General features: G+C 35.8%; 2 protein-coding genes and 1 pseudogene across 4 annotated transcripts in view; all 3 read right to left on the minus strand.

Annotated features, from left to right (window-relative positions):
• The window catches only part of LOC128026946 (ligand-dependent nuclear receptor corepressor-like protein), a 450,432-nt gene that overhangs the window by 272,729 nt on the left and 151,275 nt on the right, over positions 1-26,428 (minus strand). The gene's annotated exons all lie outside the window — the stretch shown is intronic.
• On the minus strand, positions 9,311-17,568 carry LOC128027103 (transmembrane emp24 domain-containing protein 11-like). The gene is made up of 6 exons (XM_052614412.1): positions 17,352-17,568; positions 12,215-16,551; positions 11,851-11,893; positions 11,493-11,607; positions 9,921-9,983; positions 9,311-9,819 (listed from the first exon to the last, which is right to left on the minus strand). Exons 1-2 carry the CDS (start codon positions 17,497-17,499, stop codon positions 16,382-16,384), a joined length of 318 nt encoding a protein of 105 aa, XP_052470372.1. The 5' UTR covers positions 17,500-17,568; the 3' UTR covers positions 9,311-9,819; positions 9,921-9,983; positions 11,493-11,607; positions 11,851-11,893; positions 12,215-16,381.
• Positions 19,571-26,332, minus strand: LOC128027104 (spondin-2-like; annotated as a pseudogene).

Raw genomic sequence — 26,428 nt, forward strand, 5'->3', positions numbered from 1 at the left:
TATTTCCTGTAATTATTCACAGGACTGCAGGTCATGACCGCTCACATTGTCCACACCTGCAAAATTAAAGTATCATTAATCACAGCTGTGGCAAGAATGAGTAGTTGATGACATATGACCAATTCATGACTGTGTTGATAACCAACGATGAGTGGAAAAGGGTAGATTTTTTTTGTTTTGATTTGTTTTTAAACAAATGGTCTTTATTTCTTGGAAAAATTTGTTGTCCAGACCATAGCCTCATTAGTGATAGCCTATATAGAATCAAATACTAATCTAAAACTATTTTTGTTGACATTTCAGGATAACGTACATATTTTTACAAAGTTTCTGTTTCACAAGAAAACTGGGTAACACTTGAGTATAGGCTCCAATTCTCACTTAATACTAGTTGCTTATTATTATTAACATATTGGCTATTTATTAGTGCTTATAAAGTACGTATAATGCATGACATCCATAATCCTACCCGGTACCCTAAACTTAACAACTACCATAAAAACTATTAATAAGCAGCAAATTAGTTAATTAGTTAATAGTGAGAATTGGACCTTAAAATAAAGTGTGACTGAAAACGTGTACTGCGTTTACTCTGACTGAAAAGATGCTTAACTTTGTATTGTTCAAAACAAATGAAACGTAACTCCATTTCAAATGCAAAAGAGTAGGCTAATAAAATTCAATAAATTATCCCTGCTTTGGTTAAGTGTTTCAATATGCTCAGGTTCAGAAGCATGCAGCATAAATTAATTAATTACCGCTGAAAGCACAAAGACTCTCTCTGTTTTAACGTTGAACAATCACTTATGTCAACTCTCAAACTGTTTTCTTTATCTCACTGAAGCAGCACAACTCATTTGTACAGCCTGGGGCGGTACAAAGGAAGTCTGATTTATATTTTCCTCAGGCTGCATGACACAATGACAGCCTACCCGAGGGCTGAATTTCACTCTCGCTGTACAGGAAATTACCCAAATTCCCTCTGAAGCACCAGAGTTCAGGCACATTTCACATGTACGGTACTGTCTGTTCACACCTCACCCCTCGTAGAGAGGTGAATGTCTTGACAAAACAGACATACTATTGAATCGCTCTCCATTCACATACATCTATCATCTGCCAAGTTCTGGATGGAGCATGAAATTCCTAGAGAGAGAAAGAGAGTGAATGAAGAGTAGAGATGGATAACTTGAGAAACTAAAATCAATGTGTACTTATAATGATCAATTAATACCTAATACTACTAATAAAGTAAACAAGTAATTACTAATTATTGGAGTTATTAATAATGTTTTATATTTAATTTAATATATGAATATTATTATTATTATTATTATTATTATTATTATTATTATTTGTTTTCATAATCAGTTATTAATCACTGTTGTTATTGTTGATTAAAACTACAAAATGAAAAAAAAATGGCAAAAGCTCATAACAAATGTAATAATGTTAAAAATAAACTGAAAACATGAGAATAAAAGGTTATTTAAAATATTAATAAATACTATTTTAATACAATACATATATAAGTAAATAATACCAAAAATAACACTGTTAGCAATTAATATAAATAATTAATAATTAATTAATAAACAATGTATTGCAATAATCTCTTCCCGCATATAACAAACATATTTTAACCAAATATCATAGTGTTTTAATGATGAATACCTTGGTGCATCTGCATAAACACACACACACACACAAAACAAAACTGTTATACCATAGTATGTTTTTGTTGGTGATATTAACTGATGTGTAAAAAGGATATAGTTGTTGCATGATGACTTTTCATGACTGATTTTGTGACGTATTTAATTTATATTTTGTGGTTTTAAATATATGGCTTGTCGTGTGGTTTCATGTGTTTGTATCAGGATTTAGGGGTTCAAATGATTCAGTGATGTCTGACAAATAGTTTCCTAATGTTCCTGTTGGTAATGTATTTGTCTCCTGACAGGCATTACATCTAAATAGTCCCCTCCATTTACCCTTGCTCGGAGCAAATAACTCAATGTCACTGTCATTTCCATTCATATTCTAATTCTGTAATGTCAAACATAAAGTCCACATTTTCAGAGTGTTTCAGCTAGAATAACACTGTATTTAGGGCCATGTTGTCACTGCTTTCATTTGGACTCATTGCTACCATGTAGAGTGTCAGTCTGGTAATTCATTTCATATGTCGTTGTTTTTGATGTGGTACTTGAGTGTGGTGTTTGCTAACGTACTGCCCTGGTTATTGGTTGGCAGTTTTAATTTCTTCTTCTTTTTCAGTCTGTGCTTTTGTGTGGCATGTTTTTGAAGATTTTACAATTTCCTCACTGTAACATTTCCTTACGGCTCATTTACTTTATAAGTTAATTTCAATACTGATTGAGTATGTGTAATGAAAGTGTTTGCACACATTTTCAACTAGCAAAAAGTTACAAAAAGGTATTATGGTATCATCAAATTGTTAGAAGTATTTTATAAATACAGTAACATTATATATCATCTAAGTACCAGGGTACCATGACAGTAATTTTTTGCATGTGTGCCTTTCAGTATCTGAACTCAATTAATGTGTTTAATTGAATATGATTTTACTGCTCATTGTATACTGCATAGGATAGTCCTACCCCTTGTGAAAAAGTACACTTGTAGTGTGACTGCAAATCTTAGAAGTAGTTATAATATAATAGTTATAATAAAAACAAGACACTTACATGTACTTAAAGAGAGTACACATACATAACTGTTTTTTTTTTTTTTACTCACTTAAGTATTCACTCTAAAATAGTGCACCTTGTAATATCATATTCAGTTTTACTTTAAAATATTTTAAATTACTGTTTCAGGGTGTATTCACACCTGTCTTGTTTGGTTTGATTGAATCGAACTCAAGTTTGTTCCCCCCTGTGGTGCAGATCTTTTTGGCAGGTGTGAATACAGCAATCGCACGCTGGTGCGGACCAAACAATCACACCGAGACCCAGCTAAAGAGGTGGTCTCGGACCGCTTCCAAATTAACTCTGGTAGGATTGAATGGATGAACCAATGAATGGGTGACCCTAAGCACATGTGCTTTTGTTTTCTTTCTTTTTTTTCCTTTTTTTTTTTACAGTTTCTGGTTCACTTGCAAAAAGTGCAGTGAACCACAAAAAAATAAAAATAAATAATAAATAAATAAATAAATTATAATAGTCAGAAGAGGATCTATGACTTCTGGAAGCACCTCTTTTAGGAGCTTAGATGGTATAGGGTCTAACATACATGTTGTTGGTTTAGATGATTTAACAAGTTTATACAATTCTTCCTGTCCTATAGTAGAGAATGAGTGGAACTGTTCCTCAGGTGGTCTATAGTGCACTGTCTAATGCGATACTGTAGCTAATGACTGAAAGGTTGCAATTTTATATCTAATAGTATCGATTTTAGAAGTAAAGTAGTTCACAAAGTCATTAGTGCTGTGGTGTTGGGAAATGTCAACACTTGTTGAGGCTTTATTTTTTGTTAATTTAGCCACTGTATTGAATAAATACCTGGGGTTATGTTTGTTTTCTTCTAAAAGAGAAGAAAAGTAATTGGATCTAGCAGTTTTTAATGCTTTTCTGTAGGATAGGTTACTTTCCCGCCAAGCAATACGAAATACCTCTTTTGTTTTCCTCCAGCTGCGCTCGATTTTTCAGTCTGCTCTCTTTAGGGTGCGAGTGTGCTCATTATACGATGGTGTCAAACTGTTTTCCTAAACCTTCCTTAAACGTAAAGCAGAAACTGTATTTAAAGTGCAAGAAAAGAGAGAGTCCATAGTTTTTGATATATCATCAAGTTGTTCTGAGGTTTTGGATATGCTAAGGAATTTAGATACATCAGGAAGATAACTTAAAAAGCAGTCTTTTGTGGTAGAAGTGATGGTTCTACCATACTTGTAACAAAAAGTAGAATTTACAATTTTGGCTATATGAAGTTTGCACAAAACTAAATAATGATCTGAGATATCATCACTTGGCTGAATAATTTCAACACTATCAACATCAATTCCATGTGACAGTATTAAATCTAGAGTATGATTTCGAAAATGAGTAGGTCCTGAAACATGTTGTCTAACCCCAATAGAGTTCAGGATGTCTATAAATGCTGATCCCAATGCATCTTTTTCATTATCAACATGGATATTAAAATCACCAACTATTAAAACTTTATCTGCAGCCAGAACTAACTCGGATGTAAAATCACCAAACTCTTTAATAAAGTATGTATGGTGCTCTGGTGACCTGTATACAGTAGCCAGTACAAACATAACAAGGGATTTATCATTATTTGTTTCTCTGGATAGTGTTATATGAAGCACCATTACTTCAAACGAGTTATACTTGAAGCCTGCCCTTTGAGAAATCCTGAAAACGTTGTTATAAATTAAAGCAACACCTCCCCCTTTGGCTTTTAGACACGGCTCATGTTTATAACAGTAATCTTGGGAGGTGGACTCATTTAAAATAATGTAATCATCAGGTTTTAGCCAGGTTTCTGTCAAACAGAGCACATCTATATTATGATCAGTGATCATATTATTTACAAAAAGTGTTTTCGTAGAAAGGGATCTGATGTTCAATAAGCCAAGCTTTATCATCTGTTTTTTATGTGTTGAACCTCAATTAAATTGTTCATCTTAACTTGGTTTGGACGTTTTTTGAATTTTCTAGTCCGGGGAACAGACACAGTCTCTATAGTGTGATATCTAGGTGAAAGAGTCTCTATGTGCTGAGAATTAACTGACCTCTGTGACGTGAGGTAGCTAGCAGACGGGCGGTTTAGCCAGTCTGTCTGCTTCCTGACCTGGGCCCCAGTTAGTCAAGTATAAACACTAAGACTATTTGCCATATTTCTAGAGAGAAGAGTGGCGCCACCCCAGGAGGGATAAAGACCATCTCTTTTCAACAGGTCAAGTCTGCCCCAAAAGCTCATCCAATTGTCTATGAAACCTATGTTATTCTGTGGGCACCACTTAGACATCCAGCCATTTAGTGATGACAATCTGCTATGCATCTCGTCACCACGGTAAGCAGGGAGGGGACCAGAGCATGTTACAGTGTCTGACATCGTGCTTGCAAGTTCACACACCTCTTTAATGTTATTTTTAGTGATCTCAGACTGGCGAAGTCGAACATCATTATCGCCGGCATGAATAACAATCTTACTATATTTACGTTTAGCTTTAGCCAGCATTTTTAAATTTGCCAAGATGTCAGGTGCTCTGGCTCCTGGTAAACATTTGACTGTGGTGGCTGGTGTCTCTATATTCACGTTCCGTACAATAGAATCACCAATGACTAGAGCACATTCATCAGGTTTCTCAGTGGGTGCATCACTGAGTGGGGAGAACCTGTTTAATGTTTTGATCAGAACAGAAGAGCTGTGTTTTGACCCACGACAACGCTGCCTCACTGTCACCCAGTTGCCCTGCTGCTGGGGCTCTGTTGCCGGAACCGAACAATGTACAGGAATCCCTGAGCTAGACACATCCAAAGCCGTTTCTAGAACCATAACATTCTTACTGTCCTCAATTAAAGTTCGGATGCACCTAAGTCGTGGTATTGCCGGCCCAAGACTCGAACCCACACCTTAGGGTTAGGAGTCATACTTTCTAACCACTAGGCCACGACTTCCCCCTTAATAACATTAAACTCAATAGATTCGAACCCATGACCTCAGAGGTTCAGAACCAGTGCCTTAGCAGAGTGCGCCACATTAGTTTGCACTCTGCCTTGACCATATTTTGGATCCCTTAATCCTACACCTAAATTAATTGAGGTAAAATTTGTAGTTAGCATTTAGTTAAAATTGCGAATTGGACCTTAAAATGAAGTGTGACCTATTTTCATTTAATTGCAATTAACATGAAATTAAGTGTCCGAAAACACTTGTATATTGTTTAAAATTGCATTATTTCCCTTTAATATCAGTATTATTTTCACAAGATACTGACTACGTTTACATGCAGCCAATAACCCGTTCAAAACCGGGATATTAGCAATAACCCGGTCGCGCACGGCCATGTTAACACCGGCAAAAACCAGGATATACTCATATCCGGGTTTCTAAAATCCGGGATATTATACCTGGGGTACCCCTTTTCTAACCCGAATATTTGGTCTTGTAAACGCGTTTCGGCATATCCCCATCAAAATGTGTGTTCTGCGCATGTTCTATTCGCAAGGAATCTTGGTCTTTTGAGTCTTTGGATACAGGAAGAAGAATCGGAAATGATGCATATTGCGTATTACGTCCAGACGCTAACCGTGCGACGCCGTTTACATCGGGATATTGGCGACTGATTACACATTCCATGTATACAGAAGTAACTCTCTCTGCTCACGCATGTAAACGGGTTATCCCGAATGTTTCAGAAACCCAAATAGTGACCTTAACCCGACCATTACCCGAATTTTAACAGCTTGTAAACGTAGTCACTGTTATGCATACTATAAAAAAAAAAAAGAAATACTCATACATAAACACTTCAAACGTATCAACTTGCTAAGTATTGTATTGTATTTAGTAACATTCAGCTTGAAATATAAAATTATTTTGCATTTTTACCTCTTTTTGTGTAATAAACGTGTCTTTTAGTAGTACAATAAAATAATAAGCCAAGTAAAAGATACTTTTGGTTCAATTGTCACACTGGAAATGAAATGCTGAGCACAATAAAACACTTCACACTGTGCTAAACATGCTAAACTATTCAAAGAACATTCATATAATCTGCACAATATGCATAAAGTAAAATTATGCATAGCACTATCGTAGTTTGCTTTTCCTCTTTGTCACACTGTCCCTCACATTCACTGTCAGCTTTATTCTAATGGTGAAATTACACAACTGCATGTCTTTTAATTAAGCGCATAATGCATCCTCAAAATCTGTACAACACTATTATGCTACTGTTCAATCATGCCACCACTTTACCAAACTTTATAAGCCAAATATGTAACAAGGCATTCAATTACAGCCATTTCAGGGCAAGCTACATTATAGTTAGCCATTCGAAACGCTAATGCCCGACCACTGTTTGAATTGTGGTGATGCAATGAAATGCACCTTGTTTAGTCACCTTGAAAACTGACTATCCCACATTTAGTGCTAAATAAAATGTGTATTGTATTTGTTGAAAATCTGCATAATTTCAGTCCCAGAGATGGAGTTGGGGAGAGGTGAGCCCTCATGATGCATATGGATGGCTAATGAGTTCCAGTTGTGTGTGCCAATGTCTCAGATTAACCAATACTACACTTCATACATATGGGACCTTAAGCTCCCTATACTGAAACTAAACATGCCACTTTAATAACAAGGCAATCCTAATTGAGTTCTATCTTCATTTTTTTTTTTTTTACTTTACCGAACTAGTGACGGTCCTGTGTGTTTTTTTTTTTTTTTATCTTTTGCATTCCAAAGAGGTGAGCAGCCTGGAAACTTAACTGCCTCCAACAACTTTTTTTTTTCTTCTGTTGTAGTAATTGTGGGAAGTGATTATTGTAAACACACACACGCTCACTCACAGTACCCCATATGAAAGTACACCACCACATCAGGAGAAAACAGCAACCAGATGTGCTTTTAGCTGAATGACTAGAGGAAACACTGACTATTAGGGGTAGAGAGAGAAGAAGTTTAATATGAAGTGATGCATAGTGCACATCAAATCACTATAACATTTCACATTTACTGTATGCACCATATACAACATGAACCATGTGTTCATTTGTATGTATGTCCATATATAATATAATTCCTATATATATAATAGAATCCCTGTTGTTCAAACTTAAGAAGGAACAATGCACTCTTAGAAATAAAGGTACAAAAGCTGTCACTGGGGCTATACCTTTTCAAAAGGTACATATTTGTATCCATTTTGGTACCTTAAAGGTACTTATTAGTACTTAAAGTGTACATATTAGAACCCAGTAGGTACAACAGTGTACCTTTTGAAAAGGTACAGTCCCAGTGACAGCTTTTGTACCTTTATTTCTGTGAGTGTAGGGACATTTGTATTAAAAGCATGATTCATTAATTTAGATTAAGAAACTACGTAACTGTTGGTTTAAATATGGAATTAGGTTGTCACCTTCCATTGCGGTTTAAAAAACATTTGTATAATGTCTCTTAATATCCTGTCCCCTTAAGACATTCACTTGAATCAAAGACAAACTTTTAAGGAGCTGTAATCAGCGTAATAGTGCCATCTTTCTCAGCAGTTTGTGTAGATATGACACTGGTCTTTTGATCAGTCGAGGCCCTTAAGGTATAACCGTCTCTTCTTTCCCTGTCATACACTGTCATAGCTCTTCACATTAATTGAGTGCTAAAGTGTTCATCTGCTCTGCAGCCACTAGATTTATAAGGACTGTTTTTTAGACAACATAAAATATTTGGAGTACCTGGCTGGAGGTGTTTGAAATTTGAAGGAGCTGGAACTTATTTAGCTCTTGCGGTTTTCCATAAGTAATAAGTGCTTTGGGACTACAGCAGGAAGGAGCACTGTAACTGTAAATATTACTCATTTAGTTGCTCTATGCATTATGGCTAGTTTTCCAAATGTTACATTAGATTAGCCTATACACTGGCTGTGAGGCCAGCAGGGGAGTGACCAACATAGTGCTGTTTGCCTAGTCAAACATTATTATTACTATTGTTCAAACTTGTAGTTGAAGGTTTGTTCCAATGTTTAAAGTGACTGTTTACCCAGAAGTGAAATTGTCATTTACTTTCCCTAATGTCATTTGACTTTCTTTTGTCTTCTTTTTTTTTTTTTTTTTTTACAATGGAAGTTGGTTTAGTCTATTGTTGTTTTGGAAGACATTTACCTTTTTATTCAGCATTGCGTTAGCAGCGCAAGGTTGTGGATTCCCAGGGAGCACATGTTAGGTAAAAAATGTTAGCCTAAATGCACTGTAAGTCGCTTTGGATAAAAGCTGGATAAATGCATAAATTTAATTACTGTATTTTCCGGACTATAAGTCGCACTTTTTTCATAGTTTGGCTGGTCCTGCAACTTATAGTCGGGTGCGACTTATTTATCAAAATGAATTTGACATGAACCAAAAGAAATGAACCAAGAGAAAACATTACCGTCTACAGCTGCGAGGGGGCGCTCTATGCTGCTCAGTGCTCCTGTAGAAATCATAGAGCGCCCTCTCACGGCTGTAGACGATCATGTTTTATCTTGGTTCTAAATAAATGCGACTTATAGTCCAGTGCGACTTATATGTTTTTTTCCTCCTCATGAAGTATTTTTGGACTGATGCTACTTATACTCAGGTGCGACTTAAAGTCCGAAAAATACAGTTATTTGAGTTATGCGCAAAATGGCATATTAAAATTCACACTCACAAACTGTTCAACAAGGGTCTGTGATTAACTGCTTCAATACATTTATGGAAACAAGAGCACAGATGTTTACAGTTCATTGAGAGGCAGTGTTTAATGTATTGCGGCATCATAAGAGAGTCAGTTAATAGGTCAGCAATGCAGTGTGCTCATTGCTTGGCTACAGGCCTGTATGGTGATTACATTAATAGGCCTGATGCCTTTCGCCTAAAAGGATCTGGTAAAAAAGCACAGCTTTGTGACATATAAAAAATATTTTGAGATGTGATTATCCATATTGCTTTTGGACTGGGGTATATAAATCATGGCGGGGGTCCCAGGGAGGACGCAGAGGCTTATTTGTAGACAGGGGAGTTTGAACACAGGTGTTTCCCATGGTGACTCGCCACATTATGGGATGGATTCATCACCGGCTCCCGTAGACCACTGGAGAATTCCCTGCTGCAAGAGAGACTTCTCATGTTACTTAGGGCATCCATAGTAAGATAGAATAGTTTTCCAAGATTCAAGACAGTGGAGTCATTCTTTAGTGGAAGAAATACCTGACAGTGGCACTGAATGGCTACCCATAGTGCTCTGACTTGATGCTCTGTGAGGAACTGTACCTAAATGGAAGAGACCATTCATTGCAGAACAAAGTATACAGCGAGATTGTATAAATGGGTTGTTGATATCATTGAGAAACGAGTGCTGCTTTTGACATCTCAAAAGCACAATCCACTCTTCTGAGAGGAATCCAAAAATAAAAATTTAATTATATGATATATGATATATACAGTGTTTTAGCTTTTTATTAATTGTATTTAAGTATTAACATGCCCAACATTTCATGTGAAACAATCAAAACAAAATGTGAGGGAAAATAAAACGCCTAAGGATTTATAAGATAATCAGTTAAACTAGCTAGCTGGTTTTATGGTTGATGTTTTATGCATTTTTATATGTAAATTTTAGTGAAAAGAATAAAAATAAAAAACTTTTAGATATCAGTTTGCATATGTGATGGACATTCATTATCAAAATCTTTGGTATCATGAGTATAACTGCTTCATATTTAATGAACATAATTTTGGAAGTCAGTTGTGCATAACCCCTATTGTTTTATAATTTATTTATTAAGATATTATCTCTCTGCATTAACAACAGTTAGTATTTTTATGCATTCATATAAAAAATACTCACTGTAGTTATTACAGAGAAATTAGTTTTATATATTTTATACCTTTCAAACTAATGCCCTGATACAATACTACTCGATTAATGTGTTTTAATCTCTTATTATTGATTATTAAATGAAACAGCAATAATTATATTATGGTATATATATATACAGTTTTAGGAATATCATTGTAGTTTTATTGTTTTTTTTTCTAGTTTCTGACTATTTTGTTTTGATTTTAGTTTATGATTTAGTTTTTGATTTAGTTTAGTACTATAGTTTCATTTATCAGCACCTTAATTTCAGGTTTTATAAAATTGTAATCTAATATTTCATGCATCAAAGACTAAAATAAATTTGTTGCAATCATTACTTTTCAATTAGATTTAAAGGATGAAAATATAGTTACCAAGGTTTCAGTTTTTTTTTTTTTTTTTTTTTTTTTTTTTTTTTATGAAAACAATGTTATTAATAATACTAGGTCTGTTTGCTATATGCATTGTAAAGTCTTTTAATATGACTATTTTGTGTAAAGTTAGTAGTTTTTAATTAATAAGCTAATAATTGTTGTTGAAAGGAATAAAATGTAAATAGGGAAAGTAACTGATATTTTATTAGCCACAACAAGCTTGATTATCAGCATACTTTATTGAAATAGAGTAACAGTGGATCTCTAGTGCTGACAAACCTATGCGACAGTCCATTGGTGAGTTTCTAAGACAAATTCTACTCAGGACATCTGGGTAGATTAAATTAAATTAAATTAAATAATTTGTATAGCACTTTCTACGATACAAATCATTGCAAAGCAACTTTACAGAAAATTAAGTTTCTACAATGTTTAGTAGTAGCTTATAAGTGGTGACTGTCAGTTTATGTGCAAATGAAAAATTAATACAAGACAGACAATGAACACTATTAATAGCAATTATTACTGTATATGATGAAATCTCACTTGTAGCAATATTTGTTAGTTCTGTATGTTGTTTCATGGTCATCTGAGGTCCTCTGAGGGGTTGGAATCATCTCTTCTCAAGTGTTCTGGATCCATACTGGAGCTTGTGTAAATCCTGTGGCACAACAGAGAAACAAATAGAGACATTCTTTGCGTAGCTGCTGATCCGACCAAGTAAAATTAATTAATTTAACCCAAGCTAAAGAATAATAATGCACATTTGATCAGATACAACTGCAGTCACAAATTATGGATGAAAAAAAAAAAAAAAAACAGAAGTATATATCAGGACAGGGTTGTGTATACTCAACAGTAAATGCCATAAGGATAAGTATACAGAAAAATAAAGGATGTTTACTGTGTGAGTGTGCCCCCTTCTGTTGAGATCTATGCTGTCAGCTCTGAGAAAGAACAACCAGACAAATCACAAGCAAGTTATTCAGTGATTAAAGCACAGACTATTCTGAGAAAACAGACATGACAGATAATATTTCACAGACTTTCATAAGGGATGTTTATGATTTTTCAAAAAAGTCATCAAACGCAGTCAACTGGAATGCAATAAAATAAGGTATACATTTCTCTGTCATGTCAGTTTTGTTCTGTACAGCTGATTATGAAACAGGTTAGTATCACTGAATCAAATATAAAAATAAATATTATGAAAATGTTAAATGCGAAACTAAAGGACTTTTAACAAGTTGTTCTAAATGTTTACTTACACTCTAAAACTTAGTTTCAACTTTATTTAGAGATGAAAGCTGTTCATATCACACAGGCTAGCAGAGGACGAGGATCTTGTCACTGTAGAAACTGAAATAAACAGAGAAACAGCTCTTTGAAATAAAATGTTTTTAACTGCTTAAAAAACTGTAACAGTTGGAACAATCTATTCATCTTACATGATTAAAGAGAGCTCAAACAAGCTAAAACACACCTTGTCTCTGACTTGTAGGATTGAAATGCCAGTCTTGAACTGGAATGTTTTCAATGACAAGTGTTACATTAATAAGGTACATTATATTTTTATAGTGTTCTCTTCTTCAAATCCTCTGTTCCTACATCTATATAGCATCACATGTTGTCTTAGAAGAATGCAAGCCCCATTTGAAATGCAAATAAAAAGCGTTCTCTGCCTCTGACTTTTTGTTTGTATTTTAATATATTTCAAAATTAATTTATTCCTCTGACAGTAAAGCTAAATTTTCAGCAGCCATTACCCCGGTCTCCAGTGTCACATGATCCTTCAGAAATCATTCTGATACGCTGTTTTCAGTCATTTTCATTTTTGTGTGAACTACTGCTTTAATGCAAAAAAAAAAGTAAAGTAAATCAATAAATTAAAAGTAGTGAATATTTGTCATGGAGTTGTGGGAATGCTTCTTTGAATAATGCACTGAAAGGCTGGTAAAAAAAAAAAAAATGTAAAATACAAAAAACCTGCAGTCAAGACAACTGCAGTTTTGGGAGAAAATTTGTTTTCAAAGACAGAGCTACAGAAGACTGGCTTAAAGACAACGGGAGTCAGAGTCCAGCTCTCAATCCAACTGAGGGTTCACTTGACAAAGGCTGTCCACCCGTGATCTCCATGCAAACTAACGGAGAATGAAATTGAGTAAAAATTTTAAATTGCAGTAGACACATACAGTAGTTTTTACATATACTAAAGACTGTACTCTACTCTAATCCTCTGTGGTTTGAAGTTGTAAGTCATAAAAATGTCAAAATTTGCATAAATCATACTGACATACATACCTTTGATTTTGAACAGTCATCTCTAACTTTGATATGTAAGCATTCTTGAAATTTTCCTGTATAAATAAGAAAACAGAAACAAGGCAAGAAATGCAAAAATGCTTTCGTATCTTACTTTTTCAGACAGTGGGGTGATCTGGCACTTTGCTTTGCAAAAGGCCTAGGTCCTGCTTTCCTATAGGGGAAAACAAATACGCCCTCTCTGTGTAGAACTATATTACCTCCAGCAGAAGGCAGTATATCCACATAATTAATTAATGTTCCGACGAAGTGTAAAACCAGCACCGTTATACCGTTTTGAAACCTCAATATATAATGTAAGTATACTGTAATGTTAATTGTAATGTTATATATAAATAATGTTTGTTGAATGTGCTACCTCTCTGATAGCAAACATTACAGATGATGTGGCTGCAATTTGTAAAATTTAGCTGACACATCAAGGACCAGGTGACATGAATTGCAGCAATAGCTGTGTGCTACAACTTCTACAAGTGAACTGTTTACCATATAGCCTCATATAGCGCTAAGATTGGCTTATAATGCCAAAACTGCTGCTATTACCAAATGCCAGTAAATATCGTAAGCACTTGTTATTGCCAGAACCCTTTCTAGGTGGACTGCTCACACGGTTTTGAGACAGAACCTATGTCAGATCACACATATTACTTCATAGCAAACAGATCCATCTTGAGTGGATTAATGCAGTTTAAACACTTTGAGGGACTAATGATTGACTTAAAAATGTGAATATAAAATAAAAAATAAACTGATTATATGTACATTAAACGAGGGTAAAAAAATAAAGTTGGATGTAGCGTTTGAGCCAAATATACAAAATAATATAAAAAGAAAAGAAATAAAAAAAAAATGTCCCTAAGTCTTTTTTACTGCTATCCAGATGTATATCATTCGCGTGTACACTAAATTGCAGGTTTACGCTACTAGTTATCATATAGGGAGACCGGGGATGGTTGTAACACTTTTTTCTTCAGCGCCTAAAATTACCTTTTTCTTTTGGCTACATGTCTAAAACTTCTAGGCAAAGTACCCACATGTTTATACTACAAATGGCAACAATTTAAATTTATTCAACTATATCACAGACTTTGTGAGATGATGACAAATACAAGGTGGTCCTTTGTTACAACCTACCCCACTACTGGGGTAGGTTGTAACACATACTGGGGTACGTTGTAACAGGTAGACAAAATATACAAAAACTAAGGGTACTCCAAGTGATATGTCACAAAAACAGTTTTATTTTAAATGAATGGCTGCAACAATAAATATGTGTGAATATGGGGAGTGTATGAGCATATTGTGTGTTTTTGTGCATGTGTGCCTTTGTGTGTGTGCATGTCTGTACGTGCACATTCATGTGTGTGTGTGTGTGTGTGTGTGAGTGTGTATGTGCTCTTGTTTTTGTGACATATCAGGACACAACTCTGTATAATGATATGGGTATGACACAGGTATTACAAGGAGAGGGTGACTTATGAGGACATAACCCATGTCCCCATTTTTCAAAACACTTATATTTTTTGAGAAGGTAAAAATGCACAAAGTTTCCTGTGAGGGTTAGGGTTAGGTGTAGGGTTGGTGAAGGGCCATAGAATATACAGTTTGTACAGTATAAAAACCAATACACCTATGGGATGTCCCCACTTTTCACAAAATGTGTGTGTGTGTGTGTGCGTGTGTGTGTGTGTGTGTGTGTGTGTGTGTGTGTGTGTGTGTGTGTGTGTGTGTGTGTGTGTGTGTGTGAGCAAATTAACAGACGTATATCCCCACTCCAGAGAATGAACAAATGAAATGCATTCTTTACCAGTCACAATGGTGACAAGAACAACAACAAAAAAAAATCACTGAAAGTCTGGGGTTCCGCTTCATAAACGAGCCAAACCAATCAGGCCCTGCCATTTTCTTCTCATTTTCTTCTCTGGCTTATGACAAAGACTCCTCCTGCTCCCTGGCGAAGACCTGGTGAGGACTGTAGTATCCTACACGAAGAAGGTCCCTCAATCCCTGGTCTTCCAGTTTATATTTCTGCCAATATCTGTTCAGGTTTACATGGCAGATTCCATGGGATTTTGCCATTGCCCCAACAGACTTTCCTTTCCTAACTTTCTCTTCTGCTTTTTGTTAAAAGACTAGCATCGACTCCAATATCTGTTTTTCCCAACCAAGTTCTAGGCATTCTGTAGTGTTGTTAAAATCACAAAAATGTTCTTGGTTGTACGTAAGGGGATGGTTGTAACACTTTCAAAACATGTGTTACAACCTACCCCTTCACTGTCACCCATTGTTTAGCAAGCTGTATTAGCATGGTGCTTTGAAATTGGCAGAAGGTTGATACACCATTCTTTACTAGAGAAACTACAGTTTGACCTGATATAACTCATACAACATTATCTACAACGGTAGAAGTACTAAACAAAATATTATCTTGTTATTTTTTTTTACTTTCTAACCTCAGAATTAGATTTTCTGCTGTAGCTTCAGGAGAGATAGCAACACAGACTGGAAAACCTCCATGTGGGATTGTAAAGGAAGCCTGATGAAACTGAAATTGTCACATGACTCCTATCTTGTCCCTGATTCATGGAATTGGTAGTGTTACAACTCTCCCCGTGTTACAACCATCCCCGGTCTCCCCTAACTAATAAGCAGATTGTCCGATGCTTTTTGAAACGACAACGTCACGTCACCCAATGGTGACCAAAACGATCCTAAGATTGTAAATCATGACGAATTAGGCTTAATATTTACTGTAAAGTCAATAAATCAAACAAACAACATTTTTTTTTTTTTTTTTTTTTTATGGCTGTGTTGATAGTTTTATTTTAATAACCGTAGTTAAAGGGCTTGATATGTTGGTGGAATAATTATAAATCGCCTAAATATTCGTAGTGGAACACACTGTTAGAATGGAATAAAACACAAAGAGGAGAATCTATAGGTAGCTAGCCTATTTAAGTATTATGAATTTATTAAAATCACTTACGTTATGAAACATTATTGCTGGGTAAATGCTCAGATGTTTATGCTCAGATGAAGTAATTTAGAAATCAACATTATGCTTCAAAAAAATGTTACAGTTGTCCAGACACACAGTCATTTATTTCATAAAGCTAAACCAACTTCTTTTCAATTAGAAAGTTTTTGAGGTTTTTCATTTGCCAGATTCCAACAGAGAGGAGTATTGATGTCTGAATAATGGCCCACCACAAAACGTTTCCATTTGTATCCTCACTCATTTGGCGAAACTTCTCCTCACGTTCCTGGTTGCAGTAAAATAAACAGATACAAATAGCACATAATTATCAGAGAGTAAGTAACCTTTGTTGGATATTGGCCTTCTTATTTTCTTCCCAGTGCTCGAGCAGAAACATGCCTGAAGGGAGAAACCAACAGACAATGATAATGTCCTTATTACAATTTTTTTTACAGTACATTAGGACCAGTGTAGCTACTTTCTATATGCAGTGCACCATTTTACTCCATCACCCACAAAACTGAATTCCCTATACATGTTAAAATCTTGGCATAAAGAGTTAAATGGATCATTCACCACATGAAAATTAAATTTCTGTTATCATTTACTCACCCTCATGTTGTCATTTAATCCAATATTTTAAGAAGTTAAGGAAAGAATTATGCAGGTCTGTATTTTAACTCCACAATATGTAGCTTCCATAAGTATTATATTTCAGTCCCTTTTATTCTAGATGTCATGGTATGATATATTTAATTACTATGAAAAAAATAAAAATGAAAAACAAAAATTACACTACTTTTGTACTACTATTTTGATATAAGCCCCTAAATAGTCTCTGATTTGTGGTTAACAGGCTGTTTTTGTCTTGATAAGAATGGGCCAAATGTATCTAGGACAATTCTCTGGAATTTATTGTGATGTTTGGACCACAAACAAACAAAAGCCCACACATAAAGTCAGCAAAAAAGGTTCTACACATATTAAAAGTAGGATTAAATTTTCAAAATATTTATTAAATCACTTGTTAGTGTGAGCAGAATATAATGAAAAGTGTTTCCGGACCCATTCAGGATCAAACAACAGCACAATTGCTCTTCACTGACCTGACACAAGTGTGTCCTCTGGAATCTCCTCAATGATACACTTTTCCTCCTGTTCCCCTAAATCAAAATACATTGCCGGAACCAAAATTACAAAACTGGCTAGCAGCAGGCCTGTCAGCCTCACGTTCATTACTGTAAAGCAATTCATTTTGAGGTAAGAAAGTTACAAGTAACAATAACATGACCTAGTAAAGACTTTTGTGCCCAGCAGGTTTAGTGTGAGAAATCTCCAGCTGCTGTTTGTAGAGTCATGTTTAAACAAGGTTAACAGAAAGCAATGATAAGACTAGGGAGAAACCTAAATACGTTAATAGAAATATTCAACCTATTTATGTCTTGCTTTGTTAATATATATAGTGTAATATATAGTAATTTCAATCCAGGCCAAACTATTCAGATACTGCGTCACACTTGAAAATGTTGTGCATTAGAAAACAAAATATTAAACCAAATACTGTATTTAACAAAAAGGATTCAAGAGAGGATCAAGACAAAATATTTTGTGACACTTTGTCACCATAGTTTATGTCCAAAATTACTGTGATGAACAACACCAGAATGTGGTTACTTGTGTGAACCCTAGAAATGATTCACTGACTAAAATGTATGGTGGCCGAGAGAACTCAACACGCTGCAACTTAAGAAAAAACATGCAAAAAAAAAACAAAAAAAAAAACAAAAAAAAAAAAACCACCAGCAAATGAAAAAAACATCTTCATCAGTTTGACAACACAAGTGTTGCAAACAATCACAACACATGCATATTACGGAATGCACTGCAAATCCTCACAACACATATAACGAAACTCACTGCAAATCATCACAACACATGCATATAACGAAACATACTACAAATCATCACAACACATGCATATAACGAAATATGCTGCAAATCCTCACAACACATGAATATAACAAAACACGCTGCAAATCCTTCACAACACATGCAAATTAAGAAATGCTACAAATTCTCACAACACACGGATATAACGAAATGCGCTGCAAATCCGCACAGCACATGCACATTAAGAAACAATTAATAAAGCATTGCAAATTTATTATTATTAACCTTGAAATTATATTTTGCTGAGGATAATAAAGTTAGCCATTTTAAGTAACGTTTTACATTTAATCATGTAATTATTCAGCTTATTTAGGCTAATAATATCCAAAAGATAAAGGAATCAGGCAATAAAAATAAAAAATAAAAAAATAAAAACACCTTTCAGTTCACCAACAACTCCACTGACCAGTAGCCACTGCATGATAAGCAAATCCCAGCCAGGTCCGACACTTTTTGGGGTCTCCTTGAAACATTTCCGTTGTGGTCAATGCTATTTGCAGCACATATGTTAATTTGCATGTGTTGTGAGGATTTGCAGCACATTTCGTTAATGCATGTGTTGTGAGGATTTGCAACGTTTCTAAATGTGCATGTGTTGTGAAAGGATTTGCAGCGCATTTTGTTGTATGCATGTGTTGTCAGATTTTGCAGTGCGTTTCGTTAGATGCATGTGCTGTGATTTGCAATACTTGTGTTGTCAAACTGATGAAGGTGTTTTTTTTTTGTTTTTTTTTCTGGTGTTTTTTCAATTTGCGTGTGTTTTCTTAAATTGCATCGTGTTGAGCTCTATCGGCCACCGTAAAAATGCTTATTAGAAGACATTGCAAAAGTGGCTTTGAATAGTGAAATAAGAAAATGCCTGACATTTGATTGGATATTCTTGATATTCACACATTTTAAGTATGACTTACATACCCACATAGACGGACAAATTATATTGCAGTTATTATCTTTTAGAAACGTATAAAAAAAATGTAATAGAAGCATTCATTTTCAACAGAAGCATGACAAAGAAATGTGTTTTATTTATTTGTATGTACAACTTTATATACAGTTTTGCAATTAACATATGTATATATATATATATAAAACAATTTATTTTTATTTTATTTTTTTCACCAAAGAGCACCAGACTCCATGAACAGTGCATGAGAACAGTGTGAAACTTACAGCAAACTCAGCCTGTAAACTATTAGAACAAATATTGCTGTATTTTTACTTTGGGTACGATCTTCTTTTTAACTTGGAATATGTTGCCTAGCCTGTTCATTACCACATTTAAGCTAGTTAACTCACCTACAACATCATAGCTTTAAAATAACCAAGTATTTCCCTTTAAAGTCCCTGTGGATGAGGTATGGATGGTAGGTCCTCTTTATATTCGCACACAGTTGTAAGGAATACAGAGCTTCTTTACTTCTAGGAATGGGCAGGCAGCCCCATTGTTTGCAGGATGCATGTGAATATAGCGGGTTCTGTGTTTTACCCCTTTCTTGCCACACTGACCCTTACAAAGACCCCAAGGTGACCAGACAGACACCTCACAGTCCAGAGGGGTATTTATAGAAAAAGAGAAATATAAAATAATCATAAAATCAACTAATCAAAATATTAATGTTTCAGTGCACTCTTTAAAAAAGTGACATTGACAGCTACATGCAGCCAAGTATTGTGTCCCATACTCAGAATTTGTGCTCTGCAGTAATAAACACACACACACACACACACACACACACACACAGAGAGAGAGAGAGAGAGAGAGAGAGAGAGAGAGAGAGAGAGAGATCAGTGGGCAGCCACCTATGGAGAAGTTGAAGGGGTTTGGTGCCTTGCTCAAGGGTCTCACCTCAGTTGTGGTGAGATCTACCGAGACTCAAATCCGTAATCTTTTGGTTACAAGTCTGACTCTCTAACCATTAGGCCTTGACTGCCCCCAAATAGTTATCAGCCCAATTAAATGGGGCTATTGAGGCTGAGAAACTTGATCTCGGGAAAAAAATAACTAGTTTATGTTTTTAGACAAATTGGTGGCAAATTCATATGAATTTGTAATTTTGTGTAGTGTAAAAAAAAAAAAAAAAAAAAAACAAGAAAGAAGGAAGCATGATCCAAACAGATTGTATTAAAACGTATGTATGACAATTGTACTAATTACAATAATTCTGTCACCAATTTGCCAAAATATTCATTACAAAAAAAATATTTTGGGCTAAGCATTTATATTATTTGTGAAACATGTATATTTGTGAAGTGTAAACTAAAATGGAAAGTTGCCTAAATTTAATTTGATGTTTTACAGTATGATAAATAAAACTTCTACTTATTACTACTTACTCTGAATTTAAATTAAAACAGCAAAAGTGAATCCTTTACATTTTGCAGAAATAATTGCTTCTCATCTTGAACCTGCCTAGAGATCTCCTACATCACTGATGCTTTCCAGATATCCTGATCTTGTAAAAGGTTGATATCTATCAATATCAATATCTGTTGATATCTATGACTTCTGTACAAGTAGGAAAACAGAAGGAAGGAGTCAAAGCACAAATTTCACTTCTATGCAAACACTTCCTGAGTTCTGAGTGGCAAAAAACTTTTAAAGGGGTTGTACTCCATTATCGTGTTTTGCAGTTTGTTGTGTTGATTACCATGGGTGTATAAACCTTTCTGAAGCCTTTAGGTTCTCTCTATGGATTTGTAGTGTTTCCTTTAAAAATAGAATACATGCATTTAAGATTCAAATTCAAGTATATCATGAATAGATTCTATGCGAGGAGACTACGACAGACCATTACAGTGTTCACATCACAATTCATTTTTACAAAAAATTCCCAATGCTTAATTATGAGGGACCCAACTATCTCATTCCCACTTGGAATCTGATTGGACTGGGTCGGCAGAATGGGTAAGCTGAAGATCTGGTTGTTCTTGATCTTTTTTAGGGAGACTTTGGCTATTGGGGGGAGATGCTTCAGTCTGGGATAGTAGAAGGAGTTTGCAGGGTGACTTGGGAATGATGCGGTTATCAGTTGAGAGAAGACATAAATGTAACAAGATCTGTCTCAAGACCTCCATCCCTGCAGAAAAAAAGGTGGTTAGGTCAACCCGATCTCACGCAATTCATACATTTTTCACAAGGTGGCTTATTCGTACGACCACACTCTTACAAATTCAAGTATTATAAAAATCAAGTATATAAAATCAAGTAAGTATTTTACGAGTTGCACAATTCGTATGAATTTGTACGAATTACGAATTCCTACAACAACTCGTACAATACTTACTTGGTTATATACTAGATTGTATAAAAACTACGAGGAGTTGTACAGAGAGTGGTCGTACGAATAAGCCACCTCGTAAAATACGTACGAATTGGCCGTGAGATAGCATTGGGTTAGGTGGTCTGGTCTGCTGGTTTTAGGATTAGTTTTGACCAGTGACAAACTGAAACAGGGTTAAACCAGTAAATCACCTTAGGCTGGTTTAAGATTTTTTGTTTGTTTGTTTTCAGGAATTGATTCCAAAAGTAAGCTGACTCTGCTGAAAAAAATGCATCTTATACTTGCTTAAGATTTTCTCCTGGTATCCTCTGGCCTCCAAGTCTGGTCAGGCTGGTCTTATGGAAACATTTCAGTTGGTGCTAAACACTAGCTTGGCCAGACTGGGAGAACAGCTTATACCAAAAAAAAAAAAAAAAAAAAGACCAGCAAACTAGCTCATTCTGGTCTAAGAAGCATTGTTTCTTGGCTAATATTATGTAACTTGTAGGGTTATCTGCTTTTAGACAGTGATCTTGTCTTGAGGAATAGTCTCAAAGTTTGGTGAAGAAAAGGTGAAACCACTGTCTGTGCCGGCATCGTATGGGTAGAGATCGAGGTTTATGTTTTCTGATCCAGTTATCACCCTAACAGAAGTTTAGACTGTCTATTCCAACAAACCAGTCAGGACTTGGCACAATGCAGACAATGAAGGACAGCTGCAAAACAAGAAGACCATTAGTGTTCTGTTCCACTCTGGTTTTATCCTGCTCATTAGCTATTATGAGTTGCTGGCTGGTTTTCATTTAGAAAGATTTATTATTTACAATTATCTCTTTAATATTTTATATGAAATGCTTGGGAGGCCAGTGAAGATTGCTGGTCTTACTGTAGATGGTCAAAGATGGTCTGTTCTGTATCTCAGTATAGCCAAATCAGAATTAAGTTGGTTGATCTGGTCAGCCTCATGGTGTTTTAGCCTGACCAGCTAACTGAAAACCACCATTTTAGTATCATACAGCTGCATAAAATGCATAAAAATACATCATATGCAGGGCCATGATTTGGTGCTGAAGAAAGGTTTAGGCTTTTCCTTGCTTTAACCCAGTGTTGTAGTCAAGACCAGCTCATTCGAGTCCGAGTCCAGATCGAGTCCAGAGAGGTTGAGTCCGAGTCAAGACCGAGTTCAGAAAGGGTCGAGTCCGAGTCAAGACCGAGTTCAGAAAGGGTCGAGTCCGAGTCAAGACCGAGTTCAGAAAGGGTCGAGTCCGAGTCAAGACCGAGACCAGAGAGATTGGGTCTGAGACAAGACCTAAAGAAATCTTCAAGAGTATGTAAAATGTTTGGTGGAAACAATAAAGGTTAAAAGGGCCACATAGTATGTGGTGTAAAGGTAATTTTATTAGTATTATGAAGTGTTACTTGTCAATATTAAGTGTTCATTGTAATTCTACATAACACTTCTAGTACAAGTAACATTACTGTACCACTATACCTGTAAATGTTCAACTGTAACAGCTTTTACATAACTTTTAACCTTGAAGCTTAACTAATGACTGCTAATATCCTTACAATGTCTTGGTTTATGTGCACTTTAGATGTTGTGAAGATTACAGATGGGCATAATTACTTTTCAAAAAAATAAGTGAGGAGACCATCCTGCTACCCAACCGAGCACGATGTGGTCTCATGATCAATCCACCCCAACTAAAAACTCTCTCTACTGGCGCAGAGGAAGCGGGGACTGACAACAGTTACCATTTTATCACTTTCTGTAACGGCAACGGATAATCTAATGCTAATTTCACTGGATGGTGCGTTTTAATGCAGGGTAAAATACACACTAGTCGAAGTTTTTTTTTAGTTACGGAGGGCATACACACAAAAGCCGACTGACTGTCCAGGAATATTTCATCCAAAAGTGTGTATGTGCCAGGGGAAGAAAGCTGGATCAAATGCCATATAAGTTCAATGCATTCTGTCAGACATGTTTTTGGGGGGAGATGTTTAGTGTTGAGACAGTCAGTCTGTGTCTGTATTCATTATATAATTTAATTAAACAATATTTTTTTTTTTCTGTGACCATTTTGTCCTACTTTGTAAAAATAACACAGTTGAGAGAAATAATGTAGCAATGTGGCTTTCTGGAAAGCGGGATCACTACAGGCGGATGGCAGGAGGGTAACTTAAGGCCGGTGACACACTGGCTGCGTGGCGTCTCTGCTGCGTGCCAGAAATGTGATGGCTGCTTCGCGTTTTCTGTGTTTACACACCAGAAGCGTGCCTGCATGCGGCGCTTGGCGCGCTGCTGCGGCTGTAGGTGACATAGAGGGAGGCCGCCAAAAAACCAGGCTCTTGTCTTCATGACAACAATATCAATTTTACACACCTACTGATAGGACACCGTCAACAGTATTGACGGCAAAATAGAGTATGTTTGACAGGTGCAATATTTGACAATCGATCATTATTAATTTATTTTTTAAATTACATTTATATCTGAATTTATGTCAACCTATAGACTTTCAAATATCCAAATGTCATGAATTAAAATGTATTTGTGTACAAAATTACATATAAACATATTTTCCTAGTATATTTTGCCTGTAAACGCTTCCAACATGCACGCATGTCGCGTGAAAAATAGGCGTCGGTTCTATTTCTAGCATGCACGGGTTTTCCGCGCGTCTCACACAGACAGTCTGCAAGATCTAACCTGTTAACATGGGAGCCGAATTAAAAACAGACACGCCACGCAGTGTGTTGCTGGCCTAACGTCTCACGTCAAAAGAAAATCACCAGTCATTGGATGTGTCAATCATACATCTATTTAAATAAACATTAACATACAGTAATAATCATGAAATATTTTGATTGGGACTCGAGTGGACTCGGGCATAAGTCCGATTCCTAATATGTTCGAGTCCGAGTCAATACCGAGTCAAAATGCACACGAGTCCATGACAAGACCGAGACCATTAAAATACGGTCTCGAGACCGAGTCCAAGACCGAGTCCGAGTCTCGAGTACTCAACACTGCTTTAACCTACTGCAGTGTACAGTGTACTTACTAAGGACTGTCTTGTATAGACTTCAAATTCTGTGGTTGCCAGACTGGTTCCTCCAACCACAGCTGTCACTGAAAAGAGGCCATAGACACTTTGGATCCATTCCCCAGCTGCCTCCACTTCCTTTATCAGGGTCCAAGCCTCTCCTCTCTCAGAGAACTCTCTCACCCCATTACTGGAGTTCTCGTCATTTGCCAGATGTGATAGTCTGAGCTGTGAGTTACTCCTATAATGAAAATGATAAAATTATTTTCAAACTGTACTTCTACTTCAGTGCATAACATGCTACTCAAGCAAGCTCTGCCATGTCTTGCTCAGACCCATTGAACAGAGTTTGAGCTATACAATAGCTTATGAGGGGTTGACTTTTTTATAGGAAAATTTGAGGCATTATCTCATTTTGGACAACTCAGATTATTTTACAGTAGTTTTTATATAATTTTGTGATACTCTACAAAACTCTATAAGAAAGTTTTAAATAATTATTTTTATTATCCATATTATCCATTATCCAATAACGATCAGCATGCAATACAAAAAATATGCACATTGGCTCATAAGAAATGTTGTTTAAACTTTTTAAAAAGCAATGTTTTTACAGGCAATTATGGTTCCATTAACCTTTGACATCAATGAAAACTTTTCACTGCACTTAAGGTTTTTTTATATATAAAAAAAAAAGTTCTCCAGATTATCAAAATGTTCTTTACACTAAGAAAAAATAGTTCTCTGAAAGGCTTTTGGGAAAGAGCAGCCCACTCACCAATGATGGGGGACCACTGTGCAGGCGGCCTGTACAGAGGGTAGTGTTTGGGGAAGGCAGTCTGAGTCCACTGGCTAGTAAACATCAGTCTATACTTGGCTGTTGACAGGACCATGCACACATGGTCCATGTCAACCGGCATTGCAGGGACTCCACTCAGCAGGGCCAAAGTCACGGTAAACAACTGCAGCCAGCAGTTCACTTTCAAGGATGTCATCTTTTCCATGCTGGTTCTGTGAGGGAACAATAAACCATTTTACCAGGCATGTGGATGCATGCCATAACCAGGTTTGGACACTTTGGACAACTCCTTCCATACTAAACAACTGTATATGACAATGGTAAAACAGGGGAATACATAAACTTCTCTATGAGTGATTTGTTATAACTGTGTAATTCACTGACTAAGAATAAAAGAATGAAGGTCAGTATAACCAAATTCACTCTGTGTTTCCTGGATTCTTACATGAAATAATTAGAAAGATTGGCAATGAAATTGCATGATTTGTTGAAATTGGTGAAGCGATACACAATATAATATTTTATAAATACTTTTTACATCCCTATATAATATTAGCATATATTATTACGTCAATTTATATTATTATTATCCAACTTCATGCACCATGCAAAATATAATTAATTTAGTATGTATACACAGTTGTATGTATTATGCATTTGACATATAAAATACTAGCTTTAAATGCACATGCCCCTAAATAATATTTTAATTGAACATAATTAAGCAGAAGCAATTCAACACTGTACAGTACAATTAAAACATATAGTTAAAGAAAGAACTTACAGGTTTTCATGAGGTTTTCTGCAGAAAAGCTGAGTCGAGGTCACCTGTGTCCAGGCATTCAAAGGAAGACTGCAAGATTACTGTGAGTCTTCCAGCTATTTATGCATTTCCAGCATTCCACACAGTCTAACAATATCAATACCCTCCTGACCCCTCCCAGAAGTAGTATCAAGCTCTCCACACTCTACATTAAAATTCCATGTATAATTTTCTCTTTGGTTCCGGCAAACGAGTCACCATTGTAATCAAGATTCACAATTTTTTTCCTTCTCCCAACCAAACATGCAGAGAGAAAGCAGCATTATGAAGCTCCTGACGGTTTCGTAGTCAGTTGAGGAAG

The sequence above is a fragment of the Carassius gibelio genome, chromosome A14 (genome assembly GCF_023724105.1).
Source record: "Carassius gibelio isolate Cgi1373 ecotype wild population from Czech Republic chromosome A14, carGib1.2-hapl.c, whole genome shotgun sequence".
Taxonomy (NCBI): domain Eukaryota; kingdom Metazoa; phylum Chordata; class Actinopteri; order Cypriniformes; family Cyprinidae; genus Carassius; species Carassius gibelio.

Coding starts and splice junctions, on each gene's coding strand:
- LOC128027103 (XM_052614412.1), bottom strand. CDS start 17,499: ATGAATTGCTTTACAGTAATGAACGTGAGGCTGACAGGCCTGCTGCTA. Junction 16,552..17,351: donor AGAGGACACACTTGTGTCAG/GTCAGTGAAGAG, acceptor CTATTTGTATCT/GTTTATTTTACTGCAACCAG.